General features: G+C 42.1%; 1 protein-coding gene across 4 annotated transcripts in view; it reads right to left on the reverse strand.

The window, feature by feature from the left end:
• CNTNAP4 (contactin associated protein family member 4) overlaps window positions 1–22,369 on the reverse strand; it is a 274,373-nt gene that overhangs the window by 27,137 nt on the left and 224,867 nt on the right. For 3 of the 4 annotated variants that reach the window (XM_081213562.1, XM_081213561.1, XM_081213563.1), the window contains 3 exons: window positions 19,668–19,838; window positions 9,105–9,323; window positions 903–1,142 (listed from right to left, as the gene is read on the reverse strand). In XM_081213562.1, the coding sequence (XP_081069688.1) occupies window positions 903–1,142; window positions 9,105–9,323; window positions 19,668–19,838 (630 nt within the window). Of the gene's footprint in view, window positions 1–889; window positions 1,143–9,104; window positions 9,324–19,667; window positions 19,839–22,369 lie in introns of all 4 variants that reach the window. The other variant, XM_081213564.1, reaches the window with a different exon arrangement.

Here is a 22,369-nt window from a genome sequence, read left to right on the forward strand (position 1 = left end):
TTGTTCTCGTTGTAATGAGTGTAAAAGTTTGTAAAGTATGCATTCCCATCCCCATTTCATTACTAGATTTCTACTGAAGGACATTGAGAATATGAAGGTTTAAATGATCAGATCAAATGCTGACATCTTCAAACTTAAACAAAGTGGTTCACAATGTTCATACTAATCCTGGCCAACTTTAAGTCTAATTGAAGGCAGATCTAACCACTGTAAATTGAGTTCCAAACTGCAGATAAAACATGCAAAGAAATGGCGTTTAGAAATAAATTTGTCCCTCATATAGTGACATGAGGGTGTAGGGAGCGGGTGGCGCTGTGGTCTAAACCACTGGGCCTCTTGGGCTTACTGACTGGAAGGTTGGTGGTTCGAATCCCCATGACGGGGTGAGCTCCCATTGCTCTGTTCCAGCTTCTGCCAACCTAGCAGTTCAAAAGCACGCCAGTGCAAGTAGATCAACAGGTACCACTGCAGTGGGAAAGTAAACGGTGTTTTCCATGCACTCTGGTTTCTGGCACGATGTCCCATTGCACCAGAAGTGGTTTAATCCTGCTGGCCACAAGACCCAGAAAGCTGTCTGTGGGCAAACACCAGCTCCCTCAGCCTGAAAGCGAGATGAGCACCACAACCCTTTGACTGGACTTAACCGTCCAGGGGTCCTTTACCTTTACCTATAAATGAGGGTATACATTGGCCATGCCCACCACCTTTGCGTGGTATATCAGTGCAACCCTTGGGCAATAGAAGCTTAACCAACCCTGGTATTAAAAACATATAAATAAAGCCATACATTAGTAATGTAGCAATTTAAGAAGTTTTAAAAATTCAAAAAAAAATCATAAAACTTAGTATTAACATTTTGAGTTTGATATTTCATAGAAAATAAATTTACAATTCATGCTTGCCTTTCTTACAGAATGGCCCAGTGTAAGCAGAGAAAGTGCAGTCGCAAGAGAATCCATTGTACTTCTCTTTGCATTTTCCTCCATTGTGACATAAGTTACCGTAGCTGCTACAATGTCCGGGGCAACCTGGTTTTACACCTGGGGTTACTTTTGCTCTCTCTTCCAAGTCAAGAGCTCCTCCATTTAGCTGTAAAGAACGAATACACCCCAGAAATCCTTTCTGCCTGGATGCGGTCCCACCTGCAGTGGAAATAAATTCATTTAAGCTTTTTTTTAGGAAATTGAAGTGACTTGGTGTGTAATAACCTCCACATCTCAAAACAATCCATTCTGGCACGTGAGCATATCTAAAAATATTTACAAATAACTGCTACTCCAGTGCATATATTGAAAGTTTCTTGGGCACTTGTCAAACCCCTGAAACTGTTTATGAAAGACAGGGTTTTTGGACAGTAGCACGGAGCAAGCAAGAGAATGTATTGGAATTATCTGAGAGCAAGGGAATATACAACTGTTAGAAACTTATTTCTTATTCCCTCCTTTGGATTTCATACTTTGTCCTTGAGCTTGTTGTGTGTGCTTTAAATACTGTAAGTACCAACTGGTAAATAAGTACCAACTGGTAAATATACCATAGACCTGAATTTCAGAAACCATAATTTGTAATCACCATGGGATGTTCAGAAGCACAGAACAAGAGTATCACCAGTTATTATTAATATGTTCGGTTATTATTAGTCGTATGCTATCAGCCCATCAATGAAAACACAAGAACAGATACTAATCTGTTTCATTTTTAATGATCTGAAGGAACAATTATACTATAAAAAATGGAATGGAAAATTTGATTCCTTTGCTATCACCAATGAATTGGATTCTTACTTCCTCTGTTGAGAAGAATGGGGAAGTCTTTCTGAATGGAAGATCCTGAATATTGTACTGATTGCTACATAGAATCACAGAATGGGTGTTAAAATAAAAAAATTCCTTCCAGTAGCACCTTAAAGACCAACTAAGTTAGTTCTTGGTATGAGCTTTCGTGTGCATGCACACTTCTTCAGATACCTTCAGATACCTTCTTCAGATATCTGAAGAAGTGTGCATGCACACGAAAGCTCATACCAAGAACTAACTTAGTTGGTCTTTAAGGTGCTACTGGAAGGAATTTTTTTATTTTGACTATGGCAGACCAACACGGCTACCTATCTGTAACTGGAGAATGGATGTTGTTGTTGTTTGCTGTTGTTGCTACATGCCTTTTCACCAGATTGAGACTCAGAATAAATAGTAATAGTGACAGTCACAAAGTGGAAGGCTGGGTTTAGAAATAAAATAATTCCTAAGACATGCCCAGTCAAACCTACATGCTATCAACATTTTAGTTGGGCTTGTAATTTATTTATTTATTTGTTTGTTTAGTTAAATTGAATTCAATATCAAATAACTTAAAGCATCAAATAGAATGTTATAACATATCAAAACATTACAGATGAATGCCAAGTGCAAAAATACATAATTAAGAGAGCATGATTAACAGGGAAACAATATATTCTCTTAAACATAACAAAAATTACAGATAAAAATCAACTACAAAAATACAACAAATCTCCAAACAGCAGCACCATTAGCAGCTAAACAAATGACTTAGAAGTCGCACACAGACTCCCCCCCCCCATTTCCCCCCAAAGGCATTTTTAACAATCTCCAGCATTGCTACCAACCATGCAGATAACACAGCTAATCCCTAAACAATTGCTCAGCATCCACACTTCCTCACACCAATGCCCAAGAGCAGATATTCATAAGGTTTAAGGGGAAGGAAGAATTGGTGAAAATCGTAGGAACTCTGTGCCTAACCTGAGCAGAAAAAAAATACTGTGAAGTGTTTCCTTCTGAGCAACTTAATTAATGAAAATAGCTAAATGCATGCACATCTATGAGGTATAACAAATCACTTGAAAACAAACGAGTTCAAGCAGGTATTTAAGATATATGATCATCATCTCAGTTTCCATATGTTCCCATGGTCTAATCCTCATACTCCAAGAAATAAGCTACTAAATAACTGACATTTTTAAATAAGAAAACCAGTCCTCCATACATTTCCATTCATTTTTTAAAGAGGTCACACCTGGTTTTGAAAGCAAGGAGAATCTGTTTGCCTCCTGTTTTCATCATAAAGATGAAAACTGCCATACACAAAGCAAAAACTACCCCCAAGTTCTTTTAGAAGCTAAATCAAGCCCCAGATTTTCCTGTTCACTACTACTGAAGTTGCCGAGCTGTTAAATTAGTTCTTCAGTGCATATGGTTCCCTACCTAGAAACTAGGATTAATCTTCCAAAGTTGGCCAAACAAGTTTACTGTATTAAATCACAAAACGGCATTTATCTGTGGTAGGTTCAAACAAAAAACATCACCTATCAATTTACGGTGCAGCCACCTTCCTTTCTCTAAATACTTTTAAGATTAATTAAAATTTAAATAATTCAAAAAGAAAAAGGGGGATATTATGGGACGTTAGCACAATAAGAACAGGCTAATTTGCCCATTGATTAGGAAAGGGGTTTCAGAGCTACATTTCTTTTGTTAGGACAGGAAGGACTAGTGAGTGGATCTGTTTTGCGTGGCAAAGCCCTGGACCCCCTACCTCTCTCCAAAATAAATACACAAACACAAGTATACAGTGGTACCTCGGGTTACAAACGCTTCGGGTTACAAACTCCGCTAACCTGGAAGTAGTACCTTGGGTTGAGAACTTTGCCCCAGGATAAGAACGGAAATCGTGCAGCAGCGGCACAGTGGCAGCGGGAAGCCCCATTAGCGAAAGCACACCTCAGGTTAAGAATGGTTTTGGGTTAAGAATGAACCTCCAGAACAAATTAAGTTCGTAACCCGAGGTACCACTGTATTGGGTTAATGGGTTAAATAAGGCCACAACTTTATTGGTTACAGATATGAAATATACTTGGAGCCGAGAGTGGATTTCATGCTCTTTATTCAGCTCATAGTGGTGAGGAGGAATGGAAGTTTCCCCAGAATGTCTGCTTTATATACATTATTTACACAATGGGCCCCACGTGACTGACTGATTCCGGAATTCTCCTGTAGGCCAATCAGGTTTCGGATTCACTTCCACCTGGAGCTGGACTGGGTGGCTCCTGTGGACCAATCAGACTGCTGCATTCTGAATCCTATTGTTCTAGGACCAATCAGACTGCTACATTTTGGATCCTATTCAACTCAGTACATAACAAGATATGAGCGGTTTGGCTTAGGCAATTGGGTGAAGCAAGACTATAACTGACTCCTGCTCGACTGCAGGAAGTCTCTTTAAGGGTCAACCACCAGAAGGGGGGAGCCCTATTATGTACATCAATTGAGCCCTGCCCCAGGTCATCATTGGGGTCGTGGCATGGCCCTAGCCCATGCCCAGGCTTTGGACAGGAACCACCCTCCCAGATCCCTTTAACATGGAGGGGCAGGAAGAGTCAACCTCCCCCCCCATAATAGGGCTTACCCAATGCCTAACCTTACAAAGTTGTGACGATTGCTACTAGTTAGGCCAAAACCAAATGGCTAGTGCCAATTTTGCCAAGTGGAAAATTCCTACCTGGTCCCGACAACCAGGCGACTGACATAAGTCATAGCAAGGCCATAGTCAAACCATGCAAGAAAAAAGGGTGGGAGGGATGGGAGATCCCGAAATGGAGGCTGCCTCCCCAGCCACACTGTGATTTAAACTGTCATAGCCACATCCCCAAGCAAACCCGATTGGCTGGCCAGGGGTATGAAGCGGCCAGGGCTGCTGCGTTCCTCCGCCCACTTCAAGGTCGCTGTGAGGACCCAGATTCCTGCCCGCAAAACAGCCCTCCAAAAAGAGAGAGTTGGCCTCTGGTCAGAAGGAGGATGATCAGTGCAGATGGTGACAGCAGTCACGAAATTAAAAGACACCTGATCCTTGGGAGAAAGGCGATGGCAAACCTAGACAACATCTTAAAAAGCAGAGACATCATCTTGCCAACAAAGGTCCGTATAGTAAAAGCCATGGTTTTCCCAGTAGTGATGTATGGAAGTGAGAGCTGGACCATAAAGAAGGCTGATCGCCGAAGAATTGATGCTTTTGAATTCTGGTGCTGGAGGAGACTCTTGAGAGTCCCATGGACTGCAAGAAGATCAAACCTCTCCATTCTGAAGGAAATCAGCCCTGAGTGCTCACTGGAAGGACAGATCGTGAAGCTGAGGCTCCAATACTTTGGCCACCTCATGAGAAGAGAAGACTCCCTTGAAAAGACCCTGATGTTGGGAAAGATGGAGGGCACAAGGAGAAGGGGACGACAGAGAATGAGATGGTTGGATGGTGTTCTTGAAGCTACCAGCATGAGTTTGATCAAACTGCGGGAGGCAGTGGAGGACAGAAGTGCCTGGCGTGCTCTGGTCCATGGGGTCACGAAGAGTCGGACACGACTAAACGACTAAACAACAACAACAACAACAACAGAAGGAGGAAAGGGTCAAAAGACAAGAAATAAGAATTCTTCGTATGCTTCTCCAGTTTACCCAGGCTTTCAGCTTAAGCCAGATTTTAATTTGGGATCCCAAATAACACCTCATGGAATATACATGTCCGAAGTGTGTGATCTGAACTTGTTTGAAGTGTCTTAGAGAGCAAAAATATGGCCACAGGGAGAACAATTTAGAGTGGCATTGCGGGTAGAATGTCAGACTTGTCATTGTGGTAAGAGATCAATATGTTTAGGAGCTATCAAAAGCTAGGGGCCAAGCTTTGAAAGCATAAGAATTCAGGGTAGTGAAGGGAACCATATTCAATAACCACCACTGATTGAATAATTTCAGGAAACGGTTGATTTTGCACCAAAAATGTAAGTATTTATTGAACTGAATAACAGTTGAACAAGCAAGCATTATTCAAAGGAGAAGAATTGTCAGTATGAGCTTGAAAAAATGCATTTAGTCCCCTTAAATGTATGAAACTGTAATCTGCTATTTCTTTTCTGTCAAACTTTTAAAATGCATCATTTGGAGTTTTTAAATGAAAGCAACAGTCACTTTGCATCAGTCTTCCTCCAGAGAATTTGAAGAAGCAATTGCATAGATCTTTGAGGGGCTAGCAGCTGCAGAGGCAATAATGGATCATGTTTCAGTTTATTTTCAGCGTCACAAAGAAGAGAGCAAAAGTACAGGACCTTTCTGTACAAAGTTTAAGAAGTGAAAACCCAGAGAAGGATAATGTACATCAGACAGTAGAATTTTGGTATCTATTTGGACACTTCTTAAATTCTAAAATCAGCACTGTGCTGAGAGTGCCAAGGTTGCAGGTTCGCTCAGCTGCATATACAAGGAGTTGGATTAGGTGATCTTCAGGGTCCCTTCCAACTCTACAACTCTACGATAATAAAACATTAAAAAGAGTCTCCGCTCTATTTTTTACTTTTAGTCAATGAGGAAATCTTCAAGGTCTCTGGGGCTGCCTAAAAGAACCCTATATTGAGCTGAACTTTGTCACCAACTCTATTTAAAACTGTCCATTATTTCAATTCATCTTGAACAGTCCAAATACTCTTTCTTCTAGGCCATGCATGGAATAAATGCTCTTGCACAATAGGCAAGACCTCATCTTTTCATTCATTCTCCTTTTTCGGGGTGGGGGGGATTCCTTAAGAAACTCATCGGAGGGCAAAGTATTTTTGACTGGAAAAGTCTTCTGACTTTTCCCCATCGTTCTCTTACTGCCTTGTGAAAGTACCCCAGGAAGTCAGTTTTCTATTCAGCTGCCTCCTAAAGCAGACAACTGGCAAGAATTGTTTTGAAGAATCTACATCTTTGATAAAATGGTTTTCAGAATGAGATATTATCAGGATTTCTGTCAATCTTGCTCTTCATGAGTTTTGTTTATTCTTGCTTCAATTGTCATTGTACGCAATGTGTACAATGTTGAATTACTTCAATTGCATCTACACATTTTGAATTGTTCCTTAAGCCATTGTAAAACATATATAAATTCTCATTTTCACATGGCTGGGATTTTGTGTCGTTGGCCATGATTCCTGTGAAAACCCTTCCCCTCTGGTTTTATGCAATGCAGATTTCTATTGCACCATTTTGTAAATTACTTCTTTATATATATAAAAGATCTGCTTGCTTAATTATGGCAATGAATTTTCACTTGTATTCTGTAATTTGTGTATTTATTTGCTTATTTTAAAAGTTCAAAGTAGCTTGCATCAATAAAATAAAACCAAATCCACAAAAGGCATTCTATACCATGATAAAAGAGCTTAACCTCTACAACAGCTCATGATCTTTCCCCCTCCCCACTCCTATCCCCCCAAAAAGAAATGAAGATATAGGTGAAGCAAAATAACTTTAACTTATTCATTATGAGAACCTGAAAAGGCTTTAAGCTGCAGACCTTCTTAAAGAACTAGGTTTTAGCCAAACACCAGGGTCAGAGCTTGGCGAATCACAATTGGGAAAGTATTCCATCATTTCATCAAAAAGCTCCCCCACTCAGTTCCATCTGATTGACCTCTGAGGAATCTGTAGTGGGGCCTCAGATGATGACTGTACCATGTACTGATAAATGTGTAGAAGAAGACAGTCATTTATATATCTAGGTCCCAAGCTATTCAGGACTTTAAAGGTTAAAACCAGCATCCTGAATTGAGCCAAGAAGCAAATGGGCAAACGGTGCAGATCAAACAAAAATAGATATCACATGGTTTGATTGCTCCACTGCAGATTTGGCAGCAGCATTTTGCATGAATTACAGCTCCCAAATACTTTGCAAGGGCATTCCTATGCACAGTGTAAACTAATGCCACTGTAATGGAAGAAGCAAAGATCATCAGTGTCCAAACAATGATCTTCAACATCAACTTTGTTGGACTGGTCATATTGTGTGGATGCCTGATTATTGTCTTCCAAAGCAACTACTCTATTCCAAACTTAAAAATGGAAAGCGTAATGCTGGTGGTCAACAAAAGAGGTTTAAAGACTCTCTCAAGGCAAATCTAAAAAACCCTAGTATAAACACCGACAACTGAGGAACACTGGCCTTTGAGAGCTCCAGTAGGAGAACAGCCTTTACTAAAGGTGTCATGGGCTTTGAAGATGCTCAAACTCAGGACGAAAGGGAGAAAGGATCTAAGAGGAAAGCACACTTGGCAAACCCTCAACGTGATCAACTCCTGCCTGGAAACCTATGTCCCCACTGTGGAAGGACATGCGGATCCAGAACTGGCCTCTACAGTCCCTTATGGAATCACTGTTGAAACCGTGTTCATGGAAGACAATCTTACTCGGCTATGAGTGATCACCAAAGAAGAATTCCAATAGTCTAACCTGGAAGTAAATGACACATGAATTCCTGTGGTGAAGTCTTCTTACATTGCTGGTGTATCAGACAAAACGGGAAAAGGCACTTTTCACCACTGACACCATCAAACTATAGAAATGATCTTTCAGAGGCAATGCAGGCCTCTTCATTACAGGCTGCACTTCTGCACTCGAATCAGTGCAGTACCACTCATTTTTCAGACTTGTCTGAATTTGATTTCATTTCTTAACATCCCCTTCAATTATTTACAACAGGTGAACACTGCTGTTTCCACTTTCTCCCTAAGATCAGATGCAGAAGTGGGATGGAGCTGGGTATCATCTTACTGATGCCTTCTCCCAGTGATTTCATGTAGAAATTGAACAGCACAGAGGACAAGATGGAACGTTATAGAATCCCACAGACGGATAGAAAAAGGGCAAAGCAAAAGTACCCCGGCGTCATCTGCTGGGTCCTATCACACAGTAATGAGAAGCAGCCATACAATACTGCACCTTCAATCCCTTTCCCTGCAAAATGGCCCAGAAAGATATCATGGTCACAGCTGAAACATTCAGGAGAAACAAGGTCACCGTCTTTCTATCTGCCTCCTGGTTCAACCTGTCATCAACCTACATGACAAATAAAGTTTTCGGCCAAAAATCAAGTTGAAAGCTTGACTGAAAAAGAATCTAGATGATCAGTTTCTTCGACAAACCCTGGAATTTTCTTATCCTCAGTGCTCATATTCCTAATGTTTATCTATTTATCACCTTACTAACAACACAAATGGCTCTCTTATATGAAACAGTTTACCGTTCCTTGTCAACCCTTAGGAAATATTTCTGGAAAAGTAGACTTACCAACAAAGAGCTGGCTATTGAGCTGCAAACGGATATGCCCATCAGATGAAGCTGTGTGAGTTCTTTGAGGGAGTTGATCTACTTGCAGCGATGCCTCTTTGATGTTTCTTTCAGCTTTCACGTAGTGCCACTGGTTGTCATTTAAGGAAGCAGGTGACTGCACTGTGATTTCATTTGGCCCATTTCCCACATCAAATGAAAAGGTCACTTCAGTTGGTGCTAGAAAGAGTAAAGACAGTTTAGAATTTTGGGTTACCAAATCCACATTGAAAATGTGTGGAAAGCATGGTATAAACTTATTTTCTTCATGTTGTGAAATAATGGCCAGATTAATTTCCTTTGTTAAAAATAATGACTTCAGCTCTTCCACTGTAAGTTATATATTAGTTGCAGGGAACTAATTTATTGGGGGGACGGAGCTAGGTGTAACTTTATACCACAAATACTTGCAATATAGACACTGAATATACAAATATAATAAGCTTTCAGTAAGAAAGTGGAAAACAGCCTAATGATTTGACTAATTGGTTGTTAAACTAGAATAAACCTTTAGTTAAAGGATTGTTTCAGCAAGTAGGAAAACTGATTTTATGTCTTACAGATTAAGAAGCCAATCCATCTAGTACAAGCTCAATAGTATAGAGTACAAGTCAATGCATTTTATATTGCCTACTAATATAGGTGTGGGAAATATTTGTTTAAATATTAATATTAAAAGAACTTCTACAAAAGTTTATTTTTGGATAATCTGAATAAAGAGTGTACATAAAGCCATACCATAAAAACAATATCAACAGTTTAAGTCAAAAATCAGCTAATTGTTGTAGAAGGATGTATTCTTAATTGCCCACATAGGACTGGTGGAATAGAAAAGCTTTCAGCAGGTATTAAAAAGTTGGAACGTAAGGTGTATGCTTATCAGAGTATTCCACAGTGCTTTGCTGATGACATTAAAGGCTCAGTTTCTTCTGTTGTCAAATGAATCTCGCCAACTTATCCCCACTTCTGAACTCAGGGCAGGGTTAGGATTAGGGGCAACTTCATCCCAGTCCAATCCCTGTCAGAACACTTGGCAGAACTGATTTGTCTGAAATAGAAGTGACTGAAACCTTTAAGAAGTTACAAATGTTGTTAAATTCAAGAATCAATAAAGATGAGAGATTTTTAAAGTCCATCTCACTATAGAATCTCTTCAGAGCTCTATCTTGTGGTTGTGTGGAGAGAGTCTCTTCCTTTAAATTCCTGGGAGTTTACCTTAGTGAAGACCTCACTTGGAAAAACAATATAACTCAGGTGGTTAGGAAGGCCCTACAGAGACTTCATTTCCTCAGGGTCTTGAGAAAGAACAATGTTAAACAACAATTGATGACCTCCTTCTACCGGTCCACAATAGAAAGTGTCCTCTCATATTGTATCAGTGTGGTACTTTGGCTTGACCACCACGGATAGAAAGTCTTTACAGAGGGTGGTGAACACAGCACATGATATCATGGGCTGTCCTCTGAGCCCACTAGATGACATCACAAGGGATCCTTGCCTTAGGAGAGCGAGAAAAATTCTCAGGGACAATTCACACCTCAGCTAGCACCTCTTTAATCTTCTACCCTCGGGCAGGAGGTATAGAAGTCGTACCAACAAGCTAAAAAACAGTTTCTATCAGCTGTTAGGCTGCTGAACGGAAAATAATATAGTGCAACTGACTTTTGGGGTTGGTGTGTTGTGTGACAAGCACACAGAGTGCAATGAGATTGAGTGTTTTGGGGAGGGAGGCTCGGTTAATTTCATTGTACACAGGTTGCACACTGACAATAAAGGTGGTATTATTATTATTATTATTATTATTATTATTATTATTATTATTATTATTATCTTGATCATCCTTTGGGGGGGATCTGGACTCTGAAACAGGCTGGGCTCCGCAGAAAAGAAATCGGTGAACTTTTCTCTATTTAATTTAACAGTTTGCACATCTAGCCCAATAGATGCAAACACAATGTAAGATGGGTAACACCTAATGATGTTTAGTCAGTGAAGGCTACTGTTTGCACTCAGACTGAAAATGGTTTCCATGAGATGTGGTCAAAGTAATCCCCTCCCCCAAAAAAAGTTCTTACGACAATCAAGCAGAAGAATATAAGCTTCATATCTGAAAATGAAAACTCATAAGAGGTGTTACTGTATAAAGCTTTAAGTTTAACCTTTCTAGCATTCTGTCCAGCACTTGCACTTACTTGATGGATGTAACTGAAATCAATGGCATGGCATGGAGCACAAATGTGATTTATGATTCATGTTGCGCTGACTACACGGGCCAGAAAAAGGTGTCCAAGTAAAAGTGATGATTGATGCCTGCTCTTCAATTAGCCAAACTCATTTTCCAATCATATTGGAAGCAGGACTCCTCTTTGAAATCAATTATTAGTTCTACAGAAATACCTTTGGCATTGCAGGGTGCCTTAAGAAAAGAACTATGGGTGGCAAAACACTTGGTTTAAATGCATTTTGTCGGCTTTTATTTCAGAGGTGCCTCCCAATGGGAAGGCGGGTGGAATCCAGCAAGGGAATAAAATAAGACAAAACTCCAAATTGGAACTATGCCTGCAAACAAACAAAAAAACAAACTTTGATGTATGCGAATGAATGAATCTGCTTCTTGTGAAAACCAATGAGGGATTTCATCATTAGTGTGTTCTGGGTGCTGTTCTAAAACTGGAAAAAAAGTCAAATGAAGAAATGTTTTTTAAAAAAAATATGGCAAAAGATAAATTTAGGAATGTGCAATTATATTTTTAGGACTTGGCATATCTGGTCAGCTGCCAGGGGCCCAACAGCCTGGCAGAGCCAGATTCCGGGCTCCATTTATTTCTTCTTTTTCTTTAACATTTAGAGAATGTCAGCAGACTGGATCCACTGACTGCCAGGTAATCCCACCAGGGCCAAGGGATGGAGGAGGTCTAACAGATGGAGGAAATGACTTGGTGGAAGACACATTGCCTGGGGTCCTCCAAGACCAAGAAATGACCCTGTATCATAGCTGTCAACCTTTCCTTTTTTTGCAGGAAATTCCCTTATTCCGACGCGGGTGGCGCTGTGGGTTAAACCACAGAGCCTAGGACTTGCCGATCAGAAGGTCAGCAGTTCGAATCCCCGCGACGGGGTGAGCTCTCGTTGCTCGGTCCCTCCTCCTGCCCACCTAGCAGTTTGAAAGCATGTCAAAGTGCAAGTAGATAAATAGGTACCGCTCTAGCGGGAAGGTAAACGGTATTTCCGTGCGCTGCTCTGGTTCGCCAGAAGTGGCTTAGTCCTGCTGGCCACATGACCCGGAAGCTGTACGCTGGCTCCCTTGGCCAATAAAGCGAGATGAGTGCCGCAACCCCAGAGTCAGTCACAACTGGACCTAATGGTCAGGGGTCCCTGTATCTTTACCTTTTACCCTTATTCCAGCACCATTTCCTACTGCTTCCCGCTGCTATCCCGGATTGTTAGATATCCCGTAGACTAACTCCGGGACAGGTGAGGTTGCTGATCCCTTATTTTCAAATTTGAAAGTTGACAGCTATGCCCTGTATACTTCAATGAGATCATTTGCCTACAGAACCCAAATGAAAGCTTTGACAATGCAGAATGGGGAGGAAAGCAATCACTTACTGATTGCTTTTCTAGGAATCCCCAGTTGGCACATGAAATCTGGACTGGGCAATGACCTCACATATAGTCTAATGATAGTAGAAGCTGCGTGTTGTCAAAACCAGGAGAACAGGCCATGAACGTCAGGCTTGCAGCAAAGAATAAAATGCATGGCGGCAACACTGAGTTTGAAGGGGGCAGAAGAAGAAAGAATGACTGCAGCAAATCTAGGACAGCAGCACTTCACATTGAGGTCAGGAAGGGAGTGGGCAGGCAAGGGATCTTGAAAGCCATTAGGCTTTTGGATGAAATCTATTAATACACCTAGTCAGGGCATCCCTGGATTTTACACAATGGACTGTACAGCTCTACCCATTATTACTTGACCCACAAATGTGTCTTGTTCTGTAAGACATTGTTAACATTAATTGGACTTCTGTGTACAGTACTGAAAGGAAAATTGCAGCCTGGAAGCAGGGGCACTGTTAGTGGGTATCTCACTATTGGATTTTGCACCAAGCTTCATGCTTTCTGTCTGTTTCCCCTCCTTTGTAATAATGTAACAACCAAAACAAAACTTTGCTCACAGGGTGTCAGGATGCACTAGAAACATGCCTATTTGGAAGTAGTTTTGTTCTCAGTAGTGGTTATGCTTTGTTCACTAAAAAGGATGCTGGGGTAAATTAACAGGAAGGATTTGAAACCTGTGGGACCAGAGATTCTTAGGAGACTGGTGTAAATATACGAACTATTTGAAAAGTAATGGTAACGAACGGATTACGCTAGTCGGACTGCAAGAAGTTTTGTAAGGAGGGCTATCTGAAATATTACAAGAAAGACTATGAGGAGAATTATTAGTTAATGATAATTAAGAGTAATAGAGAAATTAAGAAATGCAGAATAAGTGATAAAGAACGGAAAATCATCAGAGGTGTTGACGGAAGTCTAAAGCATTGTATAACAGAAGAAGTTATGTTATATGATTGTTGGAAATTATATGTTTAAAAAACCAATAATAATGTGTGTTTGTGTGTGTGTGTGTGTATAGGATGATGGAGCAGAAGCTTAACCACATGATCCTATGAACATCTGCGTGGAGTTCAGCAAGGCTTACTCTCAGGAAGTTGTTTCTAGGGCGGAGACCACACACTAAGAAGTTGAAGTTTCAAAAAGACCGGCATACAAGATTAAATGACAAAATAAAATGGTTTCTGTGTTAGCAACAAGGTGAGGTCCATTATTAATGCCATAATGAGCTTTAAAACATTCCTATTATATTACCATATTGAATGATATCCTGAATTTGTTATTTGTTCATTGTTATTTATCATTAACATTTCAAATTTTCAACCACAAAATGTTAAGTGACTTTGAACAATTAATAAGCAGTCAAACACAAATTGGTCATTTACATTCAAACATATTAAAACTGAATCCATGATTTACTCAAACGGCCTCACACAATGACATCAAACATTCCATCTGTTGCAGTCTGTCCTTTTAACACCAGAAATTTTGAATTTGAGCAGTGGTTTTTATTCATAACGGGTTTGAAACACGCAGAGATTTGTATGTCAAAGCAACACATCAGTATAACTTGCTTCAAATGTATGGACTGTACACACAGGATGCTTTTTTCATTCATATATATATATATATATATATTTGCTTTCGTAGATTTTCACGGGTACAGGAATGCAGGTTTTGGTGTCTTCGGGTGTCTTCCCGTGTAAGAGTTGGGGTGTCTAGGCGACGTTTCGACGAGGTCTCACTCGTCATCTTCAGGCTGGTGCTTTCGGCTTCTTGTTACTAGAACAGAGCAGGATCTCAGTGTTTGAGTTCCTATAAATACTGTTGAGGGGGTGTGGTATATAGCCTCCAACGTTCTGGGCAGAGAGGAAGTTCCCAGGTTAGTGTGCCTTTTCTTCTTTTGTTCATTAATTACTTGAGGGATATCTCGTCGAAACGTCGCCTAGACACCCCAACTCTTACACGGGAAGACACCCGAAGACACCAAAACCTGCATATATATATATATATATATATATATATATATATATATATATATGAGAAACCCCCAGTGGAGACTCTATAGGTCAATTGGCCAAAGTATTACCACAAATACATAGCAGGCTCGTCACACAACAAAGCTACCTAATACCTACAACAAAAGAGCATGACTGTGCATACATTTAACAGTCATCTAAACACATTACCATTTCCTGCTTTCAAGTATGGTCCTTTCAAACCCTTGCTTTGATGTACCTTTCCGGTTTGAAGTTGGTAGATTACATAAATTATGTATTTTATTGGCTGACAGGCAGACAGTTAGCACTTCTCAGCGGTGTTGGTTTGTATTCTATTTTAGTTCTTTTCCTTGACAAGGCAAACATACCCCCTGCAATTTTTAAGTTTCCTTAATCTGAACAGTAAACCAACCAGAATCAATTCTGACCCAAACGACATAACCAGGATTGGCTATATTCCCAAAAAAATGCAGGTTTCCCTGGATTGATATTAGAAACCGCATCGCTTGGTTATAGCAGGCTTCCTCAACTTCAGCCCTACAGATGTTTTTGGCCTAGAACTCCCATGATCCCTAGCTAGCAGGACCAGTGGTCAGGGCTGCTGTGAATTGTAGGCTCAAAACATCTGGAGGGCCAAGGTTGAGGAAGCCTGGGTTCTAGCAAAAAAACCAAATGATCCCATATCAACCCTGTATCAGCCCTGTATTGGGAAACTTATAATGTCTGTTGTATGAAATTCAGGATGTCAAATTCAGGATATCAATTTTTTAATGCGCTGTAAGCCACCCAGAGTGGCTGGCGAAACCCAGTCAGATGGGTGGGGTACGAAGAAGAAGAAGAAGAAGAAGAAGAAGAAGAAGAAGAAGAAGAAGAAGAAGAAGAAGAAGAAGAAGAAGAAATAATAATATTATATCAACCTGCCTTCACCCTGCAATGTGATGGAAAAGCCCTTCTATGCAACCCATCATTGGTGGATACTTGGTTGGCTGGAACATGCAAGAGGTCCTTTCTGTAGCTTCATGCCAGTTGTGGGATTTTATCTCCCAGAATATTAATTTCTCATTTGTTTGACTGCCACTTGGGGCTCATCCAGACTGCCATTTGTGCCATGCTTTCCAGGCACAAATCCACATTTAAAGTTGGGTGGCTGAGCTTTCTTTGGGGGGGGGTGTCCCAGGCAGAAGCCAGAAAGACAGAGCCATGCTTGACTCCAAGTCTGCAACTATGGGAGAGGCAATACATTACAGCTCAGGTTGCATATATGTGTAAATAAACCGTATATCATACAGACACCACAGTTCTACACTGTCCCTCATGCCAAGGAAACCAAACCCTGGAACATTGCACCAATCAGAGATCCGGGTGCAACACTATTATTGGTATGATGCCTAAGAACAGAGGCGTAGCGTGGGGGGTGCAGGGGGGGGCAGCCGCACCGGGCGCAACATCTGGGGGGGGGCGCTCGCACTCTCAGCTCTCTGCCCCTACCTGGCTCACTCTCTCTCTCTCACTGCAGTGCTGGCTGTGCGAATCCGATCCGAGCCGCCGGGTCGCCGCCCACTGTGGAGGGGGTGGGTGCCAGGCGTGCGGTGTGGAGAGAGAGCGAGGGACTATCTGGGGGAGGGACAGTGCAGCGGCCGCCCAGTGCAGTGCTGAGCGCGGGAGAGAACCACACCAGACCAGACCAGGCAGCAGCAAGAAGAAGCTGGCAGCGGCAGCAGGTTAGGGGATAGGGGGCACAAATTACTTGCCTTGCCCCGGGTTAGGGGGCACAAATTACTTGCCTTGCCCCGGGTGCTGACAACCCACGCTACGCCACTGCCTAAGAATACAGTTACCTATCTGCCTAAGTAGCCTCTGGGCTGCGTTGTACTAATGCAATCATGATACAGCACAGCAGGTCCCCTGTTTCATACAAGAGGTACATTTCACTGCATAATATAAAGCAAATGGGGGTATTAATTCCCCACCCACCCAAAAAACCATCAAGTTCTAGTTCCACAATACTCAAATAAGCAAAGAAACCTTGGAAATGTTGAGCAGCATATTCTTCATAGAGTATGGGATATGTTTGGGTGAATGTGCAAGCAACAGTCTTCCCTCACATCTAACTAAAGGTCCTGTGACTCCTTTCATGGGAGATGACCAGGAACAAAAAGTTGTGGTTTTTTTGGCAGTGACTACTAAAATTGCGGGACGTGGGTGGCGCTGTGAGTTAAAGCGTGTTCTCACTAGCAGAGAGCACGTGTTGCGGTTGGGGAGCAGGCCACCATCATGATTAGGCAAATTTGGAGAACCCAAGCCGGTAAGGGGTTAAATTGGGTTGCTGGGGATTTTTCGGTGTTGCTAATTTGGAGGAGGAGACAGAGTCTATAAATTGAGGAGTTAGACTAGGGGACGTCCTCTTGGCCGTTTTGCATCGGATCACCCGCCCCCCCTCCCTTTTTATAGGGTGGTTATTGGGTTCATTTGACCTTGCTATGCCTGTCATGGGGTCGTTCGCCTTTGAGCGGGGGCCTGGTAGGAATTTTGCCATTTGGCTGATTGGCTGTTGCCATTTGGTTTTTGCCTACTGCGTGGCAAATCGTCACAACTTGTAAGGTTGGCGGTTAGGCATTGGTTAAATTGGTGCTTGGAGGGGTAAGGTGCCTATCCCTCCAAATGATGCGAATGGGAATTCCGTTAAAGGAATCCAGGGGCTTGCCATTCTTTTGTCCTTGTCCGTGGTGCCGGGCTTGGGCCGTGCAAGCCCCACCGGAACATGAGGGTGAGAGGTGTTGGACTGAGTTCCCAGCCTCATTTCTCCCCAATACTTGTTTCCCACGCTGGCTTCCGGTGGTGCCCGGAAGTTTCAGCTCTGTCCTCGGGGGCAAGGACAGATAGTCATAACCAATGCCTAAGCAACCACTCACATTTTCTGTATTTGAATAAAGTTGTGGCCAAAATTATGCCAAAAACCTTAAACAAAAATGAACGTGTGCTGTGTGAATTTTTTGGGGGGTGGCACTGCGGAACTCAACACGCAAACCACAGAGCCTAGGACTTGCCGATCAGAAGGTCGGCGGTTTGAATCCCTGCGACAGGGTGAGCTCTCGTTGCTCGGTCCCTGTTCCTGCCTACCTAGCAGTTCAAAAGCACGTCAAAGTGCAAGTAGATAAATAGGTACCACTCCGGCGGGAAGGTAAACGGCATTTCCATGTGCTGCTGTGGTTCACCAGAAGTGGCTTAGTCATGCTGGCCACATGACCCGGAAGCTGTATGCCTGCTCCCTCGGCCAATAAAGCAAGATGAGTGCCGCAACCCCAGAGTCGGTCACGACTGGACCTAATGGTCAGGGGTCCCTTTACCTTTTACTAAAATTGCATCGTTCTTTCCCTGCCCTCTGCAATTTATCACCATTCCAGTCAGTTAGCTATTCAGATGTCTTTTTCAGTTTCTGATTCAACTGTCTGTTTGCTATGTAACCTTCTTGATTTTGGAACATCAAGGTCCCACAAGGCTCTAAGGTTCCACATTGAATTACTAAAACTCAGCACAGTGTTGTTTATCGTCTCCACGACCCTCTGTTATTTGTTATTTTATGGCAGTTCACAAGAAAGGAACAGAAGGCAAAGTAATGTCACTGTTGTTTAATATGGCATACATTGGGAAAAGAGTGAATTCATGTTCTTTGTACCATTACATTGAGGAAACAATTTGAGCTAAACTCAACCAGCCATCCTGCACTATAACTGCATAAGGATGTAGTTAAGCAATTTAAGAGACTGCAGAGTGAAATTAACGTGGCTTCAAGCCATACTGCATGGGTGGTTCGATTTTTGGGGGCCCCAGTGCATGCATCTCACACATGAACAAACAACCACACTGCAGATACGTGCACTACAAAGATGGAGGAAATAGCAGACCCATACTTGGTAGCAGACAAACGCATACATTTAAAGCAGTATCATGGTTTCCCCCGAGAGCCTTAGGAACTGAGAGTTGATAGTAGATGCTTATTTCCCCTCAGAGAGCTCAGGGGCAGATTTTGACAATCTTTCATGATATGGTGCCCCATGCAAGGCCAAAGTTGGTGTCCCCAAAGAGATCTTCTCAATTATGGATCTTCTCAATTATGCTTCCCCCTCAGCTCGGCGCCCTGTGTTGGGGAAACACCGGCATTACCCTAAATCCGGCATTGTATAGAGTTACCATTTCCTGAGTGATTTAACATCTGACCCTTCTTCCCAGGTAATTGTAACTCTGTGATGGGAATGGGAGCATCTCCACCCGCATTGTTCTGCCTGGACACTGAGGTCCAGCGCTGAGGGCCTTCTGGTGGTTCCCTCACTGCGAGTAGCCAAGTTACAGGGAACCAGACAGAGGGCCTTCTCGGTAGTGGCGCCCGCCCTGTTGAACACCCTCCCACCAGATGTCAAAGAGAAAAACAACTACCAGACCTTTAGAAGACATCTGAAAGCAGCCCTGTTTAGGGAAGCTTTTAATGTTTGACAGACTATTGTATTTTAATATTCTGTTGGAAGACACCCAGAGTGGCTGGGGAAACCTAGACAGATGGGCAGGGTATAAATAATAAATTGTTGTTGTTGTTGTTGTTGTTGGAACCCTCAACAACTCTCAGACCCTTAACAAACTACAGCTCCCAAAATTCTTTGGGAGAAGCCATGACAGTTTACAGTGGTACAAGAGTACTTTAAATGTATGGTGTGGCCACACATATCATTTATGCTCCCCATGGCAAGGCTGATGGAGCAAGGTCTCCTTCTGTCCAGTGCTGCTCTGAGACGCATATTTTTGTGCAGTTTTTGGAATCGCGCCATTGCAAAGTTAGGCTGAATGCATCTATCTAGAGACACTTGAACCAAACAACCATATATATATACGTAATATTATATGAAATTGGACTTACAATGCAGTTCTATCCTTATGAAGTCTTTAATTCCCAGATTTTCTAAAAACACACCAGAAGAAGCGGTTGTCTTAAAGAAAAAGGACACATCAGCACTCAGTTCTCCATGAAAAGTGGGGAAATGAAGATATGAGGCCTCAGTGTTGAAGGAGGCTGCGTTCCAAAACTCCCCTAATGGCAGAGAGAGGGAGAAAGTCAGAAAACATTGTTACATGCAGTGCATTTAAATAGATGCAAACAGAATGCATTAATTTTCCCCTTCTCTTGCAATTTCAATCCAGAGCTCTATAAATACTGCATAAATAGGGGTCAGTGTGTTGGAAGATTCCATTCCACCTTTAGCTGCAGGCATGGGATTGTTATGTGTCACATGCCTGTTTACATTCCAGCAAGGTTTGCTGGGCTAAGCAGAACTCCGAGAAGACGGCAAGGAGAGACGACATGCTTCTTTGTCCTGATTTATGATTAATAAATCCGTAGTTCTTAGTATGTATCCACAAGCCTCAGCCTCTTCTGTTGTGCAGTTCATATTGCTGAGTATAGTGTGCTCAGGTCTGGGAGGCTCGAGTCACTGATTTATGTCAGAGCTAGAGGTTGATGGATCTTCACAGCAGCAGAGCTGAGAAGGAGATGATCCAGCTGGGGGCTACCCAGCTGGCCTTTTGACCCAGGATGCTGACACAGTGGTCTTGGACCAGGATACTTAAAAGCCCTCTCTTCCCCTACAAGAGCCTGCCCACCTGCCTGGATCACTAACAAAGTCATTGCTCAGAAATGCTCTTGGTGAGTAGGAATGTCAACTTGGCCCCGCGACCGTATCTGATGGAACATCAATTGAGGACACAACTTTATGTGAGCGTCCCTGCAGCAATGTCATGTTTTTTGCCTTTATTTGCCTTCAAACTGCAGATATGTCTGTACCCTCCCATGTCCTAAAAACCAGGCCACCAGACTCCTCCATTGATATCTCTAGGAGTGCTTCAGATTGTTACATGAAATAGCCAGTTGCTTTGTAACTAGGCTATTTCCTAGTTAGAGAACATTGATCTTGCCTTACACATTTGTAATCGAACACAGACCCAGGGATGATGTGTTTGACACTATGCTGCACATTTAAACACACCTTGTTATTTCTGCCGCTAAACCCTTACACTTTTATCTGTCACTTTCATAAGCTCTACTGCTTTCCAAGTCAAATTAGGCACTTAGCATCTACCTGTGGATGCCAAAAACATTTTCTTGTGCTAATTCAATGTGTTTTTAAAATAATATATATATAATATAGTTTGCAAAATGAGCTGATGCTTAGAAGTTAAAAATTGTCAACACCAGGTTCCCATTATGGTTAAGAACATTGTGGAATGTTTAACAAGAAGGCAAATGGAGCAAATGTAATGTAGTAGAATAATGAAACATTAATATATATAGTAAAAGCTGAAACAAACTTGACTCTGTACCACTTTTTATACTTTCCAAACAACATTCAAAGGATATTTTTCTAAAAAGTATTTTCTAAAAATTCCTGTATACCCATTGTTGTGGGAAATTCAAGCATTTTACTGATGTGCACATATGTATCTTTAAACATCAGTGCTTGTACATCTGGAAACCTTGGTTGGACGAGAGTTCCCAGACAAGCATTCAGAGGAGCTTAAATCCTCAGTACTAAATTCACATGACATTCTGCCAACTATCACAATCATTTGGGCAAAAGCCTAGTTCTGAATGCTAATTTATTGTGCTTCTGGATGGGAGCTTATTGTGGAATTCGCGCTGCTCATGTGCACAAATTTTCTTAGCAGTGTTCGCATGACGTGTACTTTTTACATTTAATCATGGAAAATCTGATGAGCAAAAATAGCCTGTTATACATCCTGAGTCACTGTTGCTGTGGAAGCTTATCAGCACTTCTTGGGGCGGGGTGGGGGGGATTGTCAAAACTGTTATGGTGGGCAGCTTCCATTTGTCAACACCTGAGCAAGACCTACAAGCACGCCTATTCCCACTAACTGGTGCTTGCTGAAAGCACTTGCAATTTCAACACCTCAGTGCATGGGTAGGCAAACTAAGGCCCGGGGGCCGGATCCAGCCCAATCACCTTCTAAATCCAGCCCGCGGATGGTCCGGGAATCAGCGTGTTTTTACATGAGTAGAATGTGTCCTTTTATTTAAAATGCATCTCTGGGTTATTTGTGGGGCATAGGATTTCGTTCATTCCTCCCCCCCAAAAAATATAGTCTGGCCCCCCACAAGTTCTGAGGGACAGTGGACCGGCCCCCTGCTGAAAAAGTTTGCTGACCCCTGGTTAAGAGGAAATGCTTATTAAAATCTACATCGGTGCTTTTGTCTTGCACAAGACTTCCTTTTCACATTTGTGCAGGCCACAGTCAGGTTAATAGCATTCTTGCGAAGACCTCAGCATTAAAAATTAAATAAAACAACCACAAAAAATGGTGGTTATTGACCCAGCCACCCAAAGCACAAACCTCTATCTTTGCCCTTGTGAAATATATTAACTGAGACCGGTAACATTTGCTATTGTACACTTCCTGGGGTTGTTTCTATGGTAAACATGTCTCCAAACACATTCTGTCAAGCTGCACCCGCTGGTGTGGGTGGCAAGTGGTAAAACAAAACAACATGAATATTTGTGACTGGAAGATAAGGAAATGTGTGGAATGGGCCAAATGGACACGGGGGGG

Source organism: Podarcis bocagei (assembly GCF_964188305.1).
Source record: "Podarcis bocagei genome assembly, chromosome: 11".
Taxonomy (NCBI): Eukaryota; Metazoa; Chordata; class Lepidosauria; order Squamata; family Lacertidae; genus Podarcis; species Podarcis bocagei.